General features: G+C 41.6%; 1 protein-coding gene across 3 annotated transcripts; it reads right to left on the minus strand.

The window, feature by feature from the left end:
• Positions 1-21055: 21055 nt before the first annotated feature.
• On the minus strand, positions 21056-22800 carry LOC149939630 (uncharacterized). 3 transcript variants are annotated; one of them, XM_090178405.1, is made up of 3 exons: positions 22475-22792; positions 22292-22324; positions 21056-21955 (listed from the first exon to the last, which is right to left on the minus strand). In XM_090178405.1, exon 3 carries the CDS (start codon positions 21860-21862, stop codon positions 21074-21076), a length of 789 nt encoding a protein of 262 aa, XP_090034531.1. In that variant the 5' UTR covers positions 21863-21955; positions 22292-22324; positions 22475-22792; the 3' UTR covers positions 21056-21073. The 3 variants fall into 3 exon arrangements, 2 of the variants coding, with proteins under 2 accessions (XP_090034531.1, XP_090034532.1); XR_016481271.1 differs by lacking the exon at positions 21056-21955 and adding an exon at positions 22060-22197 and having other exon boundaries at positions 22475-22800; XM_090178406.1 differs by lacking the exon at positions 22292-22324.
• Positions 22801-23529: the final 729 nt, after the last annotated feature.

The following is a 23529-nucleotide window of genomic DNA, read 5'->3' on the forward strand; positions in this document are numbered from 1 at the left end:
TCCTCTATTTTGGGACTTTGCGTTATTGCTAGGGTTATGACTGGCTACATTCGTTGGTTTCTCGACATTACTAGTTTTTCGAATTTCTTTTAGAGATGTTTCTAAGGAGTCACAACGAGTCTGTAAGTCAGCCAGATTTGTCGTAGGATATGAAATTAAATGTACGCGTAATTCTGGTTTTACATTTCGCCTAATAATCGAAGCTAAGACTGAGTCGCTCTCGGGATGAATGAGGCAATTATTTAATTTCATAACTCGAGCAATATATTCAGCAACCGTTTCATTTTCTTTTTGAGAAGCTTGCCTAAGTCGTTTATCATTTGTTCCTCAACTTCGGTTGGTAAAAAATAAATTCTTAAACTATCGATAAATTCTTCAACTGTGATTTGAGCTCTTATAGGGTAAATGGTCTGTCTGTACCACGATAACGCTCTGTCTTTTAACATGGTCGGAATTAAATCTAGAAGTACATTATCAGCTAATTGATGTAAAGTCTTAAAGTCGTCTAGGGCTGTTAAAAATCCACGAAGGTTTTCATGAGGCTTACCGCTAAACGATAACTCTTTAGGCGGTCTTGGTATTGGCTGTGCGGCACGGAAAGCCTGCGCCAATAATTGAGCGAGGGCGGCTAGATCCGCCATATTGAATCACCCGAGACTCACACGTTGCTAAGCCTAATCAGAGGTTTTCTTCAAACCATCAAAGCACTCAGTGATTGTTCATAAAATATTAAATTCGATCGTTAATTTATATCCTGGTCACGGCACCATTTATGTAACCGACGAGGCTTACTATTTCTATTAAAATCGAGACCTGAGCCAAGTCTCTTTAATATTATCTAACCTCGGCTACACAAATCGGAATCCCCTTTGTTTCAATAACCCCAGGTTAAATCCAAGTTCATCCGCGTGTATAATTTAGACATTCACTGAGTACGTTATGGAATGAAATAAAACCAGTTTCGTTCTTTAATACAAATTTAAATTTTTAATAACTTTTCTAATTTAATTACACTAATGTCTCACCAAATGTTCCATTCTTGAACAGAAAAATTAGAAAAACGGGTGACGCTGAAAAACTCGAGCTCCCGCCTTCCTTTCGACTAAGCTCTTGATTTCAACAAAAATTATAACGGAATATGACCTCTTCGTGAAGTCCGAAAACATATATATATATAAAACAACGTTCACCCGATTTTACGTCACCCCTCGTGACTTTGTGTTCGTTGATTTGTCCCACTCACATTGACCGCGGTAGTGGCTCCATCTGGTGAGACGTTTTGTAGTTAAGGGCAGCGGATGGCGGCGGATTTAAAAGAAATGCCATCCGTTGCACCGTTTCCAGTTACTCTGATTTGCTTTGCCGGAAGTTTCTAGCTCGGCCAAAACACGCGGCCAATAATATCAATCCTTCCATTCCTGGGGCTTTATATTCTTTGGTTCTAATCACTCCCAAGGTAAAAATATTTCTCCAGCTGCACGAGGTAAGTAGAAAATCATTTACTTTAAAAATATTTAAAATTTTGAAAAGATAATTTGGCTTAAACCGTTTAAAGGTCGCAACCAACAAAGGCAACAGGGCCATATGCAAGGGCTCAACAATTTCTTGAGAAAATAAATTCAAATCTTGATAAGCAAACTAAGATAATGGAAGATCAGTTGGAAACTTGGTGCCATATAGCTAGTTCTCAAAGGGGAATTTGTATTGTAAAAACTATTTGAGTTTCATATGCTTAGTTTTAAAACAAAGTAAGTGAAAAATTCAAATTTTTTATTTTGAAGAATCTTTTACAATTTCACTAATAAAGTTTTGAAAAGAAAAATAGTTGTTTTTCTGTTACCTATACACCCTCATACTTACCTTTATATTGAGAAGTTAATACTCAAAACTTACCTTAGGAATGATCTCTAGAGTTCTTGGTTGCTAGGTAACTTTTTTCAAAGATATCTTGAAACCATTGATGCCTTGTATATGTGGGCATCATGAGTACGCCCAGGAAACTTGGCTTTGACATTCAAAATTACCATATCACAATCGCAAACCTATAAAAACTATGTAAATTTTTGAATGTACATGTATATTATTTATATATATTGTAACGACTGGATTGTGGAGCAACTCGTTCCCGGAGGTTCGCGTTGTCCCCCGAGACAACGCTCTCCCCCCATCCCCCCGAGGCAGCGCTCACCCCCCATCCCCCCGAGGCAGCGCTCACCCCCCATCCCCCAGAGGTGGATTGTGGGACGACCGCTTCTCTGGGAGCCGCGCTCCGCCTACAAATGCCGGGGCAGCAGCCGACGAAGGACAGACCAGCTGCAGCGACAGACCAGACCCTCGCCCAGCTCTCGTTCCTGATCCACTGACCGTTCCTGACTCGACCCCGCCGCTACCACTAGATCCAGCCCCGCCGATCACTGACGCATCAAGTCCTCGGTATTCTCTCCGTCCACGCACCCATAAACCAAACTACTGCTGTAAATAGTTACTGAAATAAAGGTTTTTATCATCAAACCCAAACTTGTCGTCGCATTGGTGGAGGCGCCGCTTCGAACCCAGCGTTACCATGCCGCTCACTCTACCGCCTTTCACCGGAGCTCCTTCCGACGACGTCACCGTATGGCTCAGGCGTTTTTCCCGAATCGCCACGCTCTCTAAATGGCCAGCCGCCGATTGGAATACGTACCTGGCTCTCAACTTGGAAGGTACTGCATCAACGTATTGGGAGAATATCCTCGAAATCTCTCCTCCGCCCGATTGGGACGCCGCCACCGCTCTTCTTAAAGCCACGTTTGGAAAAGAAATCGACATCGCCGAGATCGAACACCGCTTATTCACTCGCCGCCAAGGCCCTGCCGAGCCTTTCGAGATATACTGCGCCGATATTCTACACCTCTGCAAGCAGTTGGGCCGCACGGTGGAAGAGGCAGAAAAGGTTCGATGTCTTTTGCGTGGCCTTCGCTCCGATCTCGTTCAAGACGCGGTGCAGTCTGAACCCACGTCTGTGGTTGACCTCGCCGCTACGATATCATTGCTGACAACCGCGAGAGACGCCGCGACCCGTAGCCGGACCGTAGAAAGGCAGATTCAGCTGCCGCAACCTCGTCCCGACGCCGCCCGGCTGATCCAGTACCAGCCTCGCTCATTTTCGCAGACGCCTGCTCTACCAGCTATTTCTCCTCGACAAGCAGTTACGCCAATTCCCGGGCAGTTCGCTCTGCCGCCCCCGCCCGCTCCGCAGCAGCCGCAACGTCCGCTTCGCCGTGCCGATCAGATGCGTACTCCGGAGGGTCGTCCGATCTGTTTTCTGTGCCAAGGCGTGGGCCACGTCGCCAAGCATTGCGACTCCCGTTCCGTCCATTCCGTTCACTCTGCGGTACAGGGAAACCGACAGCAGCGGTCATAAAGACAGAGGGTCCGATCGCAGCCTTGTCACAAATTCCCTCTGCCAACGACGCTTTAATCCGCCGATTATGCCGTGTTCACGGTCATCCCGCTCACGCACTCATCGACCCCGGCGCTGCTGTTTCAGCCATCAGTCAAGATTTCGTCTCCGCACATCAACTTTCAATCCAGCCCTGCGAGGTGCCGATCAAGTCCGCCAGTGGTCATATCATTTTTTCCCGGGGCCGTGTTCCAGTCAAACTAAGCATTGGAGGGTCGAAAACAACTTTCTCCGCGCTTGTACTGCCAAATCTACCCGCCGACGTTCTGCTGGGGATCGACTGGTGCCGTGATACGAAACTCGTCCTCAATTTCGGCTCCACAGACGTTCTACAACTGCCGAATACACCGTCCAGTCCTGACCACCCTGACGCAACGATGCTTGAAGATCTTCCCGGAAACCAGCCGTACCCCGAGGAGGCCCCGATCATCGCCTTTCTCGATATTGAGACTCCGATGACCCTTAAACCTTGGACGGAAACACTCCTCCCAATCAAGCTCTCCCGCTCTCCAGATTTCACGGACGCTCTCCTCACACCCAGCAGAGAATTACGTCGAAAGTCGGGCCTCGCCGCGCCGTTCGCTATTCTCCCGATAAAAACCGACCTCGCCGCCGCTGTTGGCAATCTTTCCTTCGACGATAAGATTTTGCAACCTGGAATGCAGATCGGTACCATCGAAAACCTGGCAATATCCACAACTACCGTTGCCACCGTCAATCACATGACAGTTCCTGACCCTCACGCGTGGCAACGCTCCACGATCGGCGCTGATTTATCCGATGCTGAACGCCGCAGAGTAGAATCCATTTTGGCCGAATTTGGCTACTGTTTCAAAAAGGCCGAAGATCCTCTCCGCCGCTCCAAGCTGCCGCCGCATACTATCAACACCCAGGGACATTTGCCCGTTCACCTACCGCCACGCCGCACGTCATTCGCCGAACGAGACATTATCTGCGAAGAGGTCCGTAAGATGATGCGAGACAAGATAATCCGTCCATCCACTAGCCCATGGGCTTCACGCGTACGACTCGTCGCCAAAAAAGACGGCACACCCCGCTTTTGCATTGATTTCCGCCGTCTCAACGATCTGACAAAGCGAGACGTTTACCCGTTGCCAAGAGTTGACGACGCTCTGGATCGACTCCACGGTGCAAAATATTTTAGCACAATGGACTTAGCTAAAGGATACTGGCAGATTCCGCTCGCCGCCGACGATAGAGAAAAGACCGCCTTCTGTACACCGGACGGCCTCTTCGAATTCAACGTCCTACCCATGGGGCTGAGCAACGCCGCTGCCACTTTCCAGCGGACAATGGATGTCGTCCTTGCCGGCCTCAAGTGGAATACCTGTCTAGTCTACCTTGACGACATAGTAGTCTTCTCCGAAACATTCGAGGCCCACATTACTCGTTTAAAGCAAGTACTGGGGAGAATCAGCGAAGCCGGTCTTTCCCTCAACGCCGAAAAATGTCATTTTGCAGACAGCTCCATGTCGTATCTAGGCCACATCATATCAGAGAAAGGGGTTTCACCAGATCCAGCTAAAACACAAGCAGTTGACGCTTTTCCGGCTCCCACCACTCGAAAAGACCTGCAGTCATTCCTAGGGCTCTGCTCATACTATCGCAGATTCGTAAAGAATTTTTCAACAATCGCCCGGCCTTTGACCGAGCTCACAAGTCCGCAAGCCATATTTCAATGGGGTCAGGCACAAGCACGAGCTTTCCAGACGCTGAAAGCCAAACTGACGCAGCCACCGATCCTGTGCCACTTCGATCCTGAGCTCCCTACGGAGATTCACCCTGACGCCTCAAACAAGGGCGTGGGAGCAGTTCTCTCGCAGCGCAAGGATGGCAACGAACACGTCATAGCATATGCCAGCCGCTCCCTGTCGGACCCAGAAGTCAATTATAGCACCACGGAAAAGGAGTGTTTGGCTCTCGTATGGGCTCTGAAGCAGTTTCGTCCCTATATCTACGGCCGTCACGTCCGCATCATTACTGACCATCACGCCCTGTGCTGGCTGCAGACCCTTAAAGATCCCCACGGTCGTCTCGCCCGATGGTCGTTACAAGTGCAAGACCAGGACCTCGAGATTGTACATCGCAGTGGGCGTCGCCATTCCAACGCCGATTGCTTAAGCCGCCTTATTGCCGATGAAATCACCGGAGCTCCCACAGAGGCTGGCCCGATCAACGCCTTAATCGACCTACCAGATATAGCGACGTTACAACTCGCCGATCTAGTCTTTGGCCCCATCATACATCACCTCCACGATCCATCGATCCCAGTTTCTAGAGCCTTGCAACGCCGAGCCACTAAGTACCTCCTGACGAATGACGTTCTTTACCGCAAAGCCCAGAAGCGGCCTTTACTGGCGGTTCCAAGCTCTTTACGCTCTGATGTACTTCTAGCCGCTCACGATCCACCGTCCGCTGGCCACATGGGGTTTTTCAAAACATTTCGGCGCATTTCCGAGCGCTATTATTGGCCTAAACTGCAGAAATCAGTTGAACAATACATTCGCACCTGTTCCTTGTGCCAGACCCGCAAAACGCCGACGACCGGCCCAGTTGGACGACTTCAATCCTTGCCTTGCCCCGAACAACCATTTCAACGAGTCGGGATGGACTTTCTCGGGCCATTTCCCAAGTCGCGGCAAGGAAACACGTTCATTTTGGTATGCACCGACTACTTGACAAAGTGGGCTGAAATCAGAGCGGTACCCGAAGCTACCGCAGCCGAAGCTGCCGCCTTTTTCGTGGACCAAGTGGTATTTCGCCACGGCGCCCCGAAGGAACTATTGACGGACCGAGGATCACAGTTCATGGCCAAGCTGACGACGGAAGTCTTGATGCAGATTGGAACCCGCCATCTCCGTACCACCGCCTATCATCCGCAGACCAACGGCCTCACAGAGCGACTCAATAAAACTTTGGCCGACATGCTCTCGATGTATGTCGACGAAGACCACCGCAACTGGGACGACGCTATACCCGGCGTCACTTTCGCATATAATACCGCGGTACAAGAATCAACCCGAGCCAGTCCATTTTCTCTGGTGTATGGAAGAGACCCGTTCACGCCTCTCGATCGCACCCTACCAGTCGCCGACAGCATAGCCGAGGACTCTCTCACAGTTGCGGAAACCCGAGACTGTGCTCGAGCGAACATCGAGACCGCGCAGGCACGACAAGCCTCCCATTATGACGAACGCCGCCATGATGACAGCTTCACCCCCGGCCAGTGGGTGTACATCCAAAAGCCAACGAGAAAGCGGGGACGAGCGGAGAAACTTCTCCATCAATTCCATGGACCATTTCAGATCATCCAACGCACCGGTCCAGTTACCTTCACCGTCAAAACGAACCCGGGCCGCCGCCGCCACACCGAGGTCGTCAACGTTACTCGGATGAAGCCCGCCTATCTACGAGACCACGACCACCAACCCGACCATGACGACCACCAACCCGACCATGACGACCACCAACCCGACCATGACGACCACCAACCCGACCATGACGACCACCAACCCGACCATGACGACCACCAACCCGACCATGACGACCACCAACCCGACCATGACGACCACCAACCCGACCATGACGACCACCAACCCGACCATGACGACCACCAACCCGACCATGACGACCACCAACCCGACCATGACGACCACCAACCCGACCATGACGACCACCAACCCGACCATGACGACCACCAACCCGACCATGACGACCACCAACCCGACCATGACGACCACCAACCCGACCATGACGACCACCAACCCGACCATGACGACCACCGACCCAACCATGACGACCACCAGCCCGACCACGAAGCAGTTAGACCCGAGGCGGGTCTTCCGGAGGGAGGGGGCATTGTAACGACTGGATTGTGGAGCAACTCGTTCCCGGAGGTTCGCGTTGTCCCCCGAGACAACGCTCTCCCCCCATCCCCCCGAGGCAGCGCTCACCCCCCATCCCCCAGAGGTGGATTGTGGGACGACCGCTTCTCTGGGAGCCGCGCTCCGCCTACAAATGCCGGGGCAGCAGCCGACGAAGGACAGACCAGCTGCAGCGACAGACCAGACCCTCGCCCAGCTCTCGTTCCTGATCCACTGACCGTTCCTGACTCGACCCCGCCGCTACCACTAGATCCAGCCCCGCCGATCACTGACGCATCAAGTCCTCGGTATTCTCTCCGTCCACGCACCCATAAACCAAACTACTGCTGTAAATAGTTACTGAAATAAAGGTTTTTATCATCAAACCCAAACTTGTCGTCGCAATATAAATAAAGCTTACCAATTGCACGTTTAAGGAATGGTATCCTTTCCTGTTAATGTACAAATGTTCACGATAATTTGAATCTCGTGAATTTGGAGCAACATTTGCAGCAATGTGCGTACAATCTATTGCAGCAATGGCCCCCAGGAAATCTGGGCTTCTCCATAAATCTATACGCATTGTTAAATTAATATTTATCTGCTATGAGAAGATTTGATAATTACCTCAACTTTGTGGCTTCCCTTTACTCAGTGGAAATTTTATCCATTTTGGCATTAAAATGCTATTTATTGCATCAGTTTCTTGATGCAGACAGCGACTGACCGTGGCCTGACTGACATCAAGAAACAAATCTTTGCCAACTAGCTGCTTTCTGGTAAGCACAAAATCGAACAGCCACTAACGCCTAATGAACCATATAATTATTAAAACGCTAATAATTACGAAATTTAATTCTTAAATTCATGGCTCACCTTTGAATCTACAGGGAGATCCGTAACTCTTACGTTAGACGCGTTTGACTCTAACGTCGCTTTTAGATGCTCACAAATCTCTATTACTAAATACTTATCTAGGTAAAATAAACTTCTAAACTAATTTTCCAAAAGTTCAAAAGCTTTTGATCTATCTCTTAGAACTCTCTCCCACCCCAAACTCTTCGTTTCTTCCATTTCTGACAGACGCCAAAACTCAAAACATGCGAGCTGTAAAGCAGCCATTTTGAAAATACCGCGATTCGAAGCGAAAAATGACGTCATAACGACAAAGAAACGCGATTCCGACATCCCCAGCCCTGTCGTTATAATTCGCTGGCGATACGGCGATGTCGAAGTGAGTTTTGGAGACAAGAATACGGTTTTCGCCGGTCGATGTCGTTATGGCGATATTTTATCGATTCCGCCATAACGACATGCGTATCGCCAAGACAAGAATAGGCCCCCTGGCTCGAAGGTGGGCGCCTTCGCTCGCCTAGCGTTGTAACGGATACTTCAGTGGCGCCGCCAGGGGGTAGGCTGAGTAGGCTATAGCCTACGTGTAAATTTCATGAGAGCCCCCAATTTATCTAAATTAATAGGGCCCCATCCTTTTGTCCAGCACTAGTATTTTACTTTTTTATTCATTTCGCTTATAACGAACCGATTTTACTTGATATGAACATGAACATGGGGTCGGGTTTTCCAGCTATTTATTTGTTAAAGTCCGCTTGAGGTCAATTTCGCAAGGCCATCTTATCGTAGATTTATTGTCTACTCTCACCCCCGAAAGCAAGCCGTTCTAGAACTGGGCCAGTAGCATTGTGGAAGGTAAAGCCATTGATGATGCAGTTCCTAGAAGTGAGAAGGGGGGAATGGAGCGCTTCCCAATTCTAGGAAACTCAGTCAGAGGTCGCGCATCTCGAGTACATTGTAAAATACCAAACCAAATTCCATGACGTTATGGTTAATCCGTAAACGCGCGACTCGGACTGAGCCTGACTTTCTTCATTATTTGCAATATGACCGGCAAACGTTACTTGTCTGGAGCACAAAAGCGTCTCAAGTGAAAAACAATTAAACTAGTCAATGATGGACAAGAAGGTACAATAGAAGCTTTCGTTACAAGTCAGCGAATAAAATCGGCTCGTCAATTAGTACAGGAGGAACCGAATAAATTTACGGATGCAGGATTGGACTCCGGAGGAACAAAACAACAAAGTAATTTTTATTCAAGCAGTTCAAATAATTGTTCCAATGAAGAAAACCGGGATGTACCAGAAACGGAAGCAATTTTTAATGTTCGAGAACCGGATGGCAACGAAAAAAATAATTCTTCAGATTATGAGCTAAAGTCTCTGCCAGAAAAGCAAAAAGAACTTTTAATATCTAATTTATCAGCGCAAAAACAAAAACAAAACCCAAGTGAGGAGCAATCAAACCAGGAGCCGAAGGACAATATACCGAGTAAGAATTAAGCACCATGGCGACCATGCCATGCGATTTAAGTTTCGACAAAGATAGTCTCCCAGTACAACCAAACCATTATTGGTAATCAAAATCGCAGTTTCAACCAGTCGTGGTACAAAAAATATCCTATGATTGAATATTCAGTGTAAAAAGGAGCAGGCATTTTTCGACCTTTAAACTTAGTACCGGTTTTTGTGACTGGAAATATTGTTATAAAAAATTTCAAGAACATTTTAATTCCGAGAAATCTTCTCATCAAATAGCGTACGCAAAATATACGTCGTATTTAGAAAATAAATCGAAAGGATCAATTGTTTGCCAGATTAGCCAACAGCAAAAAATATATATTTTAAGAAATAGAGCCGTTTTATCAACTCATGTATTATTAAGTGCTCAACAAGATATTGCATATCGAAGTCATAGACAAAATAGCGAAATGTTGAACAGAGGAAATTTTGGAACTTATTAAGAGAAAATGTCCCAATTTTAAAGGAATTTCTGAAAAAATGCCCAATAATGGAAAATACATCCATAGTACTGTACAAAACGAATTGATTGACATTGCTGAAAACTTAGTTCGAAAAATGATTGCGAACGAGATAAATGAATCTGGTGGATATTATAGCATTAGAGCTGACGATTGTAATATTCAAGAAAGGTTTCTTGGCTTTGCAGACTTGCATACCTTTGATTTGATTTCAATTTCATCAGCTATAATTAAACTTATAAGTGATAGTGGTCTAGTCATATCCAATTGTGTTGCGCAAAGTTACGATGGCGCAAGCGTAATGTCTGGTGATATCTCAGGGGTTCACGTTCGAATACAATCCGCTGTCGGGGGAAATTGCCCTTATGTTCACTGTTACGCGCACCGACTTAATTTAGTGCTAGTTGATAGCTGTACCAAAATTTCTGAAATAAGAGAATTGAATGGACTTCTTCAAGCTGTATATAACTTTCAAAGTAATTCAGTACTTCGATGCGAATATTTTCTTGAAGCTCAGAAAGAATTAGGCTAGAAAAATGTTTTAAAAATGCCTCAAAGCTGTCAGACCAGATGGTCTAGTAAAAAAAGGGGATAGAAGTAGAGTCGATGCGGGACTTTTGGCACTTGAAAATGTTGTTGAAAATGGGAAAGCTGAAGAAGCGGCAGAGTGTAAGGGATACATTTATCAATTTAAACATTTTGGAAATATATTAATGTTAGTCGTCTTAAACGAAGTTCTTGAAATGACTAATTCACTCTCAGAGGTTCTGCAAAATCCACAGCTTTTTTATTCTAGAGCTAATGAATTATGTCAAGGAACTATAAAATCTTTAAAGGATGCGAGAAATGAAGATAAATTTAACGAAATGTGGGCTGAGGCGTCTAAAGTGGCAAATATGATAGAAATCAAAGTAGCTGATCCCGACGCTTTAGCCAAAACACAAGGAAAAAGAATAAAAACTCAGAACAAAAAATTTAAAAATATTTTTGTTTATGATACAATTGGTAGTAGAGCAACTGATGAAAGAGTTACCAAACCATAGGTCAAAAGCACCGCATAACTTTCTATTCCATACTGGATGCAAACGCGATTTACGTACAACAATAGGTTACTAAAACGGATAACAGCAGCTGAACCTCAAAACGAAAACTTTTTAAATCCTGAAAAAGTTCATTTTTGTAAATAATTTGAAAGATTTTCTTTTAATATTGACGCGCTAAAATGTCAAACTAAAATTGCTAAAAACCTTTTAATTGATGGAAATTGTAAAACCGTTGAAGATTGTTTCAAACATCTTATTCCAATTAAGGAATCTCCTAAAATATTTGAATCTTGTCAATTGTATACCAGTTTCAAGCGCAACTGGCGAAAGAAGTTTTAGCTCGTTAAAGAGAATAAAGTCATTTACGCGAACAACTATGGGAGAAAATAGGTGGTCGAATCTCTCCATTTTATCAATAAATCGCGACTTGTCTAACATTCTTAGAGATAACCCTATGCGCGTTGTGGATGAATTTGGAAATGCTAAAAATAGGAGAATGTCTTTCATTGTTTGAAAAAATATTTTCTTATCATTTTGAAATATCTTTAAATTGACAATAAACATTTCTCTTAAAGGTTTCATTGTGTTATTTCGTCTACAAATGTCTCTAGCTTTGATAATTTTTTAGGGGCCCTCTCAAATGTTTAGCCTACGTGCAAAAAAATCCTGGCGGCGCCACTGGGATACTTTGCTTTTCTTGATCCGCGCGGATGGATCCAATTGCCGATTCTCGTCGTTTCAGAACTTCTTCATCGAAAACCCCTTGTACGGCGTCTTCCAACGCGCTCCCGGTCGGATTACGCGAAGTATAATTAAAGAGGAGAGAAAACGGCGTTTCTTTCGTGGCCTTGTGAAAAGTGTTATTAACTCCCCACTGAAGCTGATGTACACGAACGTCCCAGTCTTTGTCGTCGTCGCGTGCGCACATACTAGCAAGAGCTGGTGTCAAAAGTCGATTTAGGCGTTAGACCTGTCCGTTTCCGCGCGGCGTCGCGGTGGCGTTGACTACGTGAGTAATGCGCGATAGTTCGCATAGGTTTTTAAAAGACTTTCCGGTGTACGAGGTACCTTGATCCGTGATCAAGCGAGTCGGGGCGCCAAAGAGTCCGATTAACTCTTCAACAAACCTCGTCACAAGATTCATACCCCCATTCAGTACGGTACGTTAAATGGTATATTTTGTAAATGCGTCGATCGCGACAATCAAGAACGCGTTTCCGCGGGTACTTTAACGAACGGACCTAAATGGTCCAGGTGCATCGTATGAAAAGGAACGCCGATCTTTTCGATGGAGTGCAACTCACCGGGTTGCTTTCCCGCGGGGCATTTATGGAATAGACATTCCAATCACGACGATATATACCGTCGGACAGTGCCCCCGCCAGCAGTAGGCACATAAGTAGGCACGTGCCTATGTTAAAAAAATTTAGGCCTATTTTAGGGGCCTCTAAAAGTTTAAAAAAATTGCCTCCGGGGCCTCCAAATGTGATTTTTAAATTTTATTTATTTTTAAAAATTGGTCATCTAGCCCCCTAAAAAAAGAACTCCCATTCAATTCCAATTTCCAAGAGTCCTAAATGGCCCTAACAAAACGTTCTCTTTTGAACCGCCTATACTCGAAATCAATATTACTTGAGTACATAACCAAAGGCAGCGAACTCTGTGGTTTCTGCTTTTGGTAGTGTACTCTGTTAACATTGATATAGGGTATATGACAAACAACCTGTTCGCCTCAGTGATAACTTAGCTCCAACCAACACAATAAACATAAGCTAAGTTTCTAGGAATTCTACAAAAGGGGGCACAAAGTGAGAAACTGGATTTCTTTAATACGACTTAAGCCGTTGCAACGCTTAAACGAAGGGAAATCCCCGCGGAGCTGAAGTCGAAGCGTAAAGCATCGTACCAGTCACTACTTTGAATAGAGAGCGTCCTGGGGATTAGGGTTTTTTCTTTTTTACACTTTGTTCCTTTTGCAAAACCACGTGATATCAGTGACCACTGATCGTAGAGAAAGGACCTAGACCTTCGGTGGTCGGACTTGTCCCAGATAACGCGCGTTTCTTCATTTCGTTTTCTGCTCCTGAACAAACAAGTAGTTCTCAATTTCGATTCTCTTCCAGTAAAATTTTTTCCAGTACTGATATGGAAATGGAAGTAACTCATGAAGGAGAAATTGCAGAAGTAATTGCAAACCCCAACTCTAACCATGCACAAAATACATCAAACAACGTGTCCAATTCAAAAGAAATGGGCTTACACGCGTTGAATAATTTGGATATTAGTCTAGATAAAGATTGCCTTCCAGTTCAGCCTAAACTAAATCCTTTTCCTAAAAGATTAATTGGCGGTAAAAATCGAGGTTTCAATTCTTCTTGGTATGACAAATATCAAATGATTTAATATTCAGTTGCAAAGGATGCAGTGTATTGTTTTTGTTGCCGCCATTTTTTAGGCAGTAGAAACACTGCATTTCTAAATTGATTTTCGGATTGGAAAAAACATGGGGAGACAATTCGAAGAGCACTTCACTTCCAACAAATCTTCTCACCAACTAGCCTACTCCCGTTGATCAATAGTTTGCCAGGTTAACGACCACCATAGACTAGACGTTATTAGAAACAGAGAGGTCCTATCTACACACGTGGAAGTGATTATTTTATGTGCCCAACAAGATTTAGCACTTCAGGGGAACACTTACACATCCGCCGACAATATTGGGAATACGGGAAACTTTATTGCAATATTAGATCTTTTAAAAAGAAAATGTCCTGATTTAAAAGCCAAGTGCGATAATATGCCGAATAATGCCAAATATTTGCACAGCACCATACAAAACGAAATAATTGGCATTTGTGCAAGTTTAATGAGAAAAATTATTGTTCAAGAGGTCAACGAATCCGGTGGATTCTACTCTGTAATAGCTGACGAAACACGAGACAACGCGGGAGTAGAGCAGTTAAGTCCGTGTATTCGATATACTAAAGCAGAAATAGGTGTCGTAGAACGATTTATAGGGTTCACAGATTTACACAAGTTTGATTCTGAGAGTATCAGCTTGGCAATTATAAATCTTTTAACAGAGGGTGGTTTCAAACTGGAGAATTGTGTTGCACAGACTTATGATGGAGCTAGTGTAATGATTGGACACGTAAAAGGAGTAAGGGTTAAAGTAAAAGAAGCAGTAGGTGGCCATTGTCCGTACGTTCATTGCTACGCCCACCGCTTAAATTTAGTTTTAGTTGACTGTTGCTCCAAAATATCGACAGTTAGGGAATTACTTGGTTTGGTTCAAGCCATTTACAACTTTCAAAGCAATTCGGTTATTAGAAGTGAATATTTTGAAAACTCTCAAAAAGATCTAGGGTAAGACATACTGAAAATGCCAAAAAGCTGCGACACTCGATGGTGGAGCAAAAAAAAAGGGATTCACTATTTTAGAAATAGACTCGATTCCGTAGTTTTAACTTTAGAGAATGTGATTGAAAACGGAAAACCCGACGAGGCTGCTGAGTGTCGTGGGTATATATCCCAATTAAATAACTTTAACAACTTAATATTAGTCGTTGCATTAGACGAAGTATTACAAATTCCCTTTCGGAATATTTACAAAGTTCCAAAGTTATTTTTACGGAAGCCGTTGCCATTTGCCAAGCTACTGTAAAGACCTTAGAAGATTGTACAAACTCTGAACGCTTTGATTCTATTTGGGAAGAAGCTACTAAAATCGCGGAATCGGCTTTTATTGCAGTACCTGACCGTAACAGCGAACCATTAGCTTTACGTAAACGTAAAATTATCCCTAACAGGAGATTAAAACATAGTGTGGTAACAATGACAACGGGTACCAGGGAAACTGAATCAAAAACCCTAATAGACCAGATGAGGTCCACCTATTACGAATTAATAGACCAATTTATTTCTGAAATGAAAATCCGGCTATTAGAAAACTCTGGTCTATATAATGGTATCATGGCGTCTGACCCTAACTCTGAGAACTTCCTAAACAAAATCGATATCCTAACACATTATACCACATACGATAGGTTTCATTTCGACCTTGATTCCTTAAAAAGTCAAATTAAAATTGCGATAAATCTAATTATCCCCAAAAAATTTAACAGCGTTAACGACTACTTCCACTATTTAATGCCCATGGAAGATGGCTTCCCTGACCTTGTTAAGTACTACAAGGTTGTTCAATGCATTCCTGTCGCAAACACCATCTCAGAAAGAAGTTTCAGTTCCCTGAAAAGAATAGAAACACGTCTTCGAACAACTATGGGAGAATTTAGACTTTCAAATCTGGCTACGTTGTCCATTAATCGGGATTTGTCGAATTGTTTAAAAGAAAACCCTAATTTAGTGGTTGACGATTTTGGTAAAAGCTCTAATCGAAGAGTATCATTCTTTGATTAAATTGCGAGGGCAGAAAATTTTATCTTTCCTAAGAAAACTTTTAAATTAACATATTAGTGTCATAATTTTAAAATTTTAACTATAGTCAAGAAAATTCTTTAAAATCGGACATTTCAAAATTAAAATATATAGATAGGGGGGGGGGTCTTTAAATCAGACCGGTCTGTGTGTTAAAAATTCCTGGCGGGGGTACTGGCTGGGGGTTTCATGTTCTATCATGAGGCTCAATCGCATTTCTCCTTTGATGACTGCATGCGCAGCCACTGGTCCAGCACTTCGGGCATACCGACTCACCTCGTTGAGCGTTAGTCAAGATAGTACATGACTCTATTTGGACCGTCTAAGACTTCATTAGCGTAGGTTAACACTGGTACCGTCTCCCATAGCGTTCTTGCAACTGAATATGAGTTATACGATTTTTCTGCTAAGTTCCGAACCATCTATCGAAGCTTATTTCCTTTCGCTAACAACAACGTTTCCCATTTTTCAAGATAGCTCTTCCCAAGTACACGAACGATTCTACAATTTACGCTTCATTCTGTTGAAGGTACGTAAAGTCGCAATTTAAATCTTAAGCTAATGATATGAGTGGCACTACATTCGACTTTTCAATACCGAAGGATAAACCTTTCATCTCAGAAAAAATTCGTCCAAAAGAAGCTGCCAATCACCTCTAGTAATTACCAACAGAACAACATCATCAGCGTACATTAAACAAGGTATGATGGTGACTTCACCCTTCACTGGGTTTCCCATATCGTCATATTTTGGAATTCAAGTGCCCACGCCTAGGGATCGTTCCCGCCGAAAACGGGTAGCCATGTAGCGCCCTCCTGTGGCCAGAGATCCCCCTGAAAACCACCCCGTGGTTTTCAGGGTTTTCGGACCTAGGAGCATCGAAGTTAACTGGAGAGGAAAATAGCCCCCGCGAGTCTGAAACAATTGAACATCATACAGTACAGCCATCTATCGGTGAAAACTTGAAATTTTGGGAAAACGTTTCGTCTGCTAGTTTTTCTTGCTAAGTTTTTGGGTTTAGGAATTTAGTAGGGATTCGGGAACGTGGGATCGGGATTGTTTGTAGGGTATGTTTTTTGGGTTCTCTTCGAAAAATGATGAATATAGCTCTATCTAGGAAGGTTCTACAAGAACATAACATTGCTAATCCAGATCATTATTTGTAATATATAGGAAGATAGCCATTTTGCAAGCAATAACTAAGGTTCCTGAGCGTCTATGTCAAGTGCAAGTACTAAATTATCTTTCCCAACACAATTTATTGTACCGTTTACAATCAGGATTTCGCCCACGTCACTCTACCATAACCTGTGTATTCAATCTTCTAGAAGACATCGTGGACGCGCTTTCTCGGGGCTTTTATGTAGGTGTTGTTTTTCTTGATATTGCGAAAGCGTTTCACTCCGTCGATCATAAATTACTGCTGAACAATCTTGAGAGTCTGGGTTTTTCACAAGAAAGTCTCTTGTGGTTCAACTCTTATCTCTCTGGTCGTACCCAATTTGTGGCAGTGGAGGGTTGCATCTCTGATCATGGTATTTCGGAGATTGGTGTTCCGCAAGGCAGTGTTCTAGGTCCACTATTATTTTCTCTTCACATCAATCGGATTGCTGATTCCCTAAAACATAGTACAGCCCACCTATTTGCTGATGACGCCGCTTCATTATCCAATGCAAGGTCCCCTAGCGAATTGATTGAAATGATGGACTCTGTCGTCCTAAATATTGAACACGGGTTTAACCAACTACACCTTTAGCTCCAAAAACGAAAGTCGACATTTATGGTCTTTGGAACTCCAAACAAGCTTGCTGAGCTTCGAGACGTTAAAGAGCTACCTTTAAGTTGTGTTGGCAGGGTCAAATCCATGAAGTATCTTGGAGTAATAATTGAAGAAAATTTATCTTTCGCTGACCCATGGAAGAAAAAGTAAGGGAATCGAATTCTTTTACAAAACTCTACCCTGGTGTTGATGCCGAACTCCCACAAACGGGAGGATGGGGTGGGGTGAAAACAGAGGGGCCGCATCCTGGTAAATTTTATCACGTGACCTGCTAGCTACTTTGCGCCATCTATGTAATCCAATATCTCGAAAAAAAATATTTTCTCTTCCCTAGATAAAAGTCCAAGGCTTGTGTATGGTTGAATTTGTGACAGTCTTGTGTTATTCGCGTTAGAAAATTTGTCACTTTATATAACATTTATAAATATGGGCAAGTACTGTGTCTATAAAACTTGTAAAAGTTACAGTAATTCTAATGAATCGGGTGCTCAAGGTATAAAATACTATCCAATACCAAAACCCCTAAAAAATCTTGAGAAGTGTTTAGTATGGGTTTCTGCTATCAATAGATTAGATATAGTAACGCATTATGATGTAAAACCACATCATTATGTGTGCTCAAAACATTTCATTGGCGGAAAAGGACCTTCTAATGACCATCCCAACCCTATGAAAGAGTCTGAACAGGTAAAAATTGAATAGATATATTAATTCATTGTAGCAGCTACTTAACTCGTACCATTTTTATAAAGAATACTCTCTATTTGGAGCATTCCTACCCAATGCAAGTCACAACCAAAAGAGTTGAAACTTGTGCATTGAACATTGAATATACCAAAGAACTTCAATCTTCAGTTTCATCAACCATCACGACTGAAAACTATGAAGAACCTCAAAATGCAGCTTCACCAACCATCACGACTGAAAACTATCAAGAACCTCAAAATGCAGCTTCACCAACCATCACGACTGAAAATAAGGAAGAACAAGAACCACAAGTTTGTGCCTCAATGGGAATCACCACTCGAGTTTCAGCTTTACCACCTGCCATAATGGAATCTATTGAAACATCCGTAGTTTCTACTTCATCACCAATTGTTATTGAAAGTATGGAAAGCTCCCAAAACCACTTAAGTTTTCAAAGTAGCAGCTTCGTACCTCCTCTAAAAACATTAGCCCAGGAATTTTTTGAACATTGCAAATATCATTTAGACACTTGTGATTGGTCTATTGAAATCATGAAAGAATGCACGCCTCATGAACGTATTATAAAAGGCCTAAGATTTAAAAAATGTGGAGACAATTATTTTCAAATTGAAATATCTCAGTTTTTAAAACCAAAGATATATTTTTGCAATTTACCACTTTCCTCGCACCACGAAATATTTTTATCAAATTCAGTGGATATGAACCGCTCAATTTCATCTATCAACGATTTGGTTAATTTATTATTTGAAATTGAAAATTGGCAAGCTTGTGTTGGTGTTCAAGGTGATTTGTTTTCATATTTCAAAGATAAATATTTGAAATGTGCATACGTCTGTGTAGTGAGTCAATCAATTCGCTCTGAACAGTGTAAAAAATTATTCCTTGGGCAATCTAGACTTTGCCAATCATGCCACGTAAAGAAAAAAAATTTACAAAACCGCAAAAGAAGGGAAAAGGTATGTGTGGAAAAAACTACAAATCTACGCTACTTAACCCAAGAACAGGTCAGAGAAAAATTGGTCATTAGCAATAAAAAAAATAAGGCCTTAAACAAGAAAATAAAGGTATTAGAATATAAAATTAAAAGAAGCTTCAAAAACAACGGCGTTTTCATGTCCGAAGAAGAAAGCAGGGACTTCGAAGAAATAATTGCCAAAAATCCTTTCGAGAGTAAGTCTATATTTTCAAAACTCTTGATGCAAGAACAGCTGAAATTGATAATCAAAAACAAATCAAGACCCAGAAAATGGCATCCTGCGATCATACAATGGTGTATTTCAATTAAGGCAAGATCTTCCAGTACATATGAAGCCATGCGTCAAGCTCTAGTATTACCTTCCCAAAGAACATTGTTTAACTACTCTGTTGATCTTATTACCAAAAGTGGATTTAATGATGAAGCTCTTCTAGAAATGAAAGAGAAAATTGATGTTGAAAATTTAGAAGAACACCAAAAATATTTCTGCTTAATAATAGATGAAATTCAAATAAAACAGGATCTAGTGTATAAAAGTAGTACAGGAGAATTAATTGGTGCAACAAATCTAAATTCGTTTAGAAATAAAGTGGTGGAACTGGAAAATCTCAATAATGGCGCAAATGATGATCAAGATATTAACTTAGCCAATCATGTTTTACAACTGATGGTAAGGGGAATAACAACGAATTTTAGATATCCGTATGCGTATTTCCCATGTGGCAATTTACATGCCGAAGATATATATTCAATTGTATGGGAGGCCATAGAGAACTTACAAGCTGCTGGGTTTAAAATACTCGCACTTGTTTGTGATAAAGCTACTTCTAATCAGAAGCTGATTAAAATCTGTACAGAAACTGATTATAAACTTAACAAACGTAGAACTGGACATGTCACCACCAATCCCTTCAGTAATGAAGAGCCCCTGTTTTTGGTTTCTGACATATGCCACAACATGAAAACCGCAAAGAATGCATTAAACAATAGCGGGAAAATGAAGAAACAAAAGGATAATTCCCTAAAACCAGTTAAACTATTAAAGAAAAATGGAAAACTTCTCTTGTGGAAACACATAAGCACGGCTTATGAAATAGATTCAGCTGCAGTGCTGCGGCTAGCTCCAAAGTTAACCTATAATCATATTTTCCCAAATGCATACAGTTGCATGAAGGTAAAACTAGCCACGCAAATACTGAGCAGCAGCACGGCTAATTTAGTGGAGGAGTTAATAGGAGATGAAGCTTCAGAAACTGTCAAATTTATGAGATATTTCGATACGTTTTTTGATATTCTTAATGTATCAAATACAAATTCATTTATTACTAAAAGAAAACCAGCTTTGGCACCCTTTAGGACGTTAGATGATTGGAGATTTAAGGTATGTAGTAAAATTAATTGTAATAATTAACTGTTTATGTTTCATTAAATAATTTCAAAATTTCAGTGGCTCACAGATGAATTCCTGGGGTATTTAAATGAGTGGGAGGAAGAAGTCAGCCAATTGGAAGTTGAAGATGGATTTGATAAAACAAAAATGTTACTGAGTAGGGAAACGCTTGAGGGAATTAGAATAACAGGTATAAATACAAAAAAAATGTTCATACATTCAAAAAATATAACCTTATATATAATGTCTTTTCAGTATATTCTTCGATTGAAATTGTGAAATTTTTACTAAATAAGGGAGCACCATTTGTCTTAACGGCAAAATTAAATCAAGATTTACTAGAAAATTATTTCAGTCGGCAAAGAGGATCTTGTGGTTCGGGTGAAAACCCAACGGTCAACCAATATGGACAATCTACAAAGCGGCTAAAATTAATGAAATCTTTAATGACTAAGGTAAAAAATGGAAATTGTACTAAAGAAAAAAGAGCCAAAAGGAGGAAAAATGTTCGTGATCAACTAAATGCATCTTAAACATATTTTTTAATTATTTTATTCTCAATCCTTATAATAAACATATTTTAAGTTGTCTTTTTCTGAGTTAAAACTTTAAGTTCTTTTCTAATTCCACTGCTTGTTAAACTGTCTCTCTTGGCAATTTGGAATTCATTTTTCAATTGTCTAGTCAAACCTTTTAAATGGCAATTAATAAGAATTGTAAAACATTTAATTTTGGCACAATGGGAATTTTCTTTTTCACACCCCCATAAGTTATCCCAAATTTCATTTATCACACAATTTTTTTCTAAAGTTTCAATAATTAATGAGTTTCTTGTTTCATTAACTTTTAAAGGAACATCACACTTAGCAAATGGTGATATCACACCGCATACCTTCTCAAAAAAGGCAAATGCTTGTTTCGAGAGGAAAAGAGATCCACCCCTATCTTGTTTTGTTGTCCATTTGTGGAAATCTTCATTCGCTTGATTTTTTTTAACTAGACAATTTTCTGAGAAAGTAGGACACTCGTATAGCCCAATTAGTTTGTTAATAACATAACCAGCAATTTGGTGAATAGTTTTCAATTCCTTTTTTTTGGTATCTTCTGGACTTAGATTGCTTGCTGATGTTTTAGATTTTTTTAAAATCTTGGGTGCAGTTTCACTAGTTTTTTTAATTTCATTTTCCAAATAATTTTTATGGATTTCATTAAAAAGCCGCTGACTAAAAATTGCGGTTACTAAGTCCTGTCTATTTTCATTTAGTTCTTTGAATGGCTTAATGACCGTTAATGATTTCTTAACTTCCTCTTTAAAGTCTCTATTGATGAAGAGTTTGTGTCTATTTGCAGTGAAATTCTTTTTATCCATTAGTCCGGATGTGTCGGTGAAAATAGATAAATAATCTAATGCGTCATCTGATATTTTGCTTATTTTTTTTTCCTTTATTGCTTCTAATGCATCCTGTTTAAATTAATGCGGAAAATCAATATTATAAGAAGGAAATGAACCGCAGTTTCACTATCACCACCTACCGCCTCACGGGGAAAACCGTGAAGCACTGTTCGTACGTTACCCATTATTAGGCTTAATTTACTTTTCAATTGATAATATTGAAATAATGCCTGTATTTCAAAACACGCACTCATGGTTTTAACTGCTGTTCATTTACTTCTGATATTAGCCCTTAAAAACTTCAAAAAATCCTAATAAAACAAATTAGCTTTTAAAATAGCAGAACATATGAGACAAGAACTGGAGATTCTTGATGTCCACCTATGTATTTATCTAAATACTTACAATTACTGATTTTGGCCTTCCAATATAAGTTACCTTATATAAGTTAGAGGCATTAGCAAGTATTGCCGGTAAGTTATCTTTTAAAAATTGTTTATCAAAACCAATACCTGAAAAAACATTGTAAGATTAGCACTGTAATTTCATGAATCTCAGAAAGAAAAACAAGGCCTAAATATTTCTTACCTTTATCGATGGCTCGCTGCTCTGCTTTTGTTGGTTTCTTTAATTTACAATTTATATGATAATTATGATCACCTAAATCCATGATTAATTAAATAAAAGAAATTCGAATCCGGGCATGAATCGGAATATTACTCTTCTTCCACGTGTTTACTAAGGCAATACCGTGAATTTCGTGAAAAGACTCGATAGAGGTCGTTAAGTGGTTTTACTCCAGATTTACGTCACGATGACGTCACTAAAATTTTACCAGGATACCCCTCTTTTTCCTCCCCTGAATTCTCCCACCTGTGGGTGTGAGGCCTTACGGATAGAGAGAGAAGCACGCTTTCCTTTCGATTCCCTTACTTTTTCTTCCATGGCTGACCATACGACGTACCTTTCGAAGAAACTAAATCAACGACTGTGGTGTATACGCACTCTCAAACCTTCGCTTGATGTTACACTTTTAAACACCCTTTACAAAGCTCTGGTCCAGCCTCTATTTGATTACGAAGACTTATTTTACCATGTTGCTGCGGAATATCGCCTGAAGCCTCTACAAGTAATTCAAAATAGAGCTGCCAAAACTATTATTGGAGCCAAACGTCATTCTTCCGCCACTGACGCAAGATCCATCGTTCAGTGGCTTACAATCAAACAAAGATATGTTTTTCACTTACTTATATTTATTTACAGAGTCCACTATAAACAAGTACCAGAATATGTCTCTGATCGGTTTACGCGTGTCTCCTCCATTCATAAGTATGGCACTATGAACAGTGCCGTTGCGTACTATCCTGATAACCTGTCACCCCTATTTCGAAAGGTCAGCCCTAAATATAGGGGAATCTCGTTGTGGAATTCTCTTCCAGCAAATTTCATATCATCAAATACATCTCTCACTGTAGTTAAATCTTTTATTCGAGATTTTGTTTTAAAATTTTAATATAAAACCTAATTTTATACATTATGTAATTTTTCTTTCTGTATTTTTATCTTTGGACCCAACTGGAAATCAGTTGTTACAACTGAAATGGATATCCACAATGAAGCCATATTATTATTATTATTATTAT

This window comes from Leiobunum rupestre, chromosome 6 (assembly GCF_980474605.1).
Source record: "Leiobunum rupestre chromosome 6, qqLeiRupe1.1.hap1, whole genome shotgun sequence".
Lineage (NCBI taxonomy): Eukaryota > Metazoa > Arthropoda > Arachnida > Opiliones > Sclerosomatidae > Leiobunum > Leiobunum rupestre.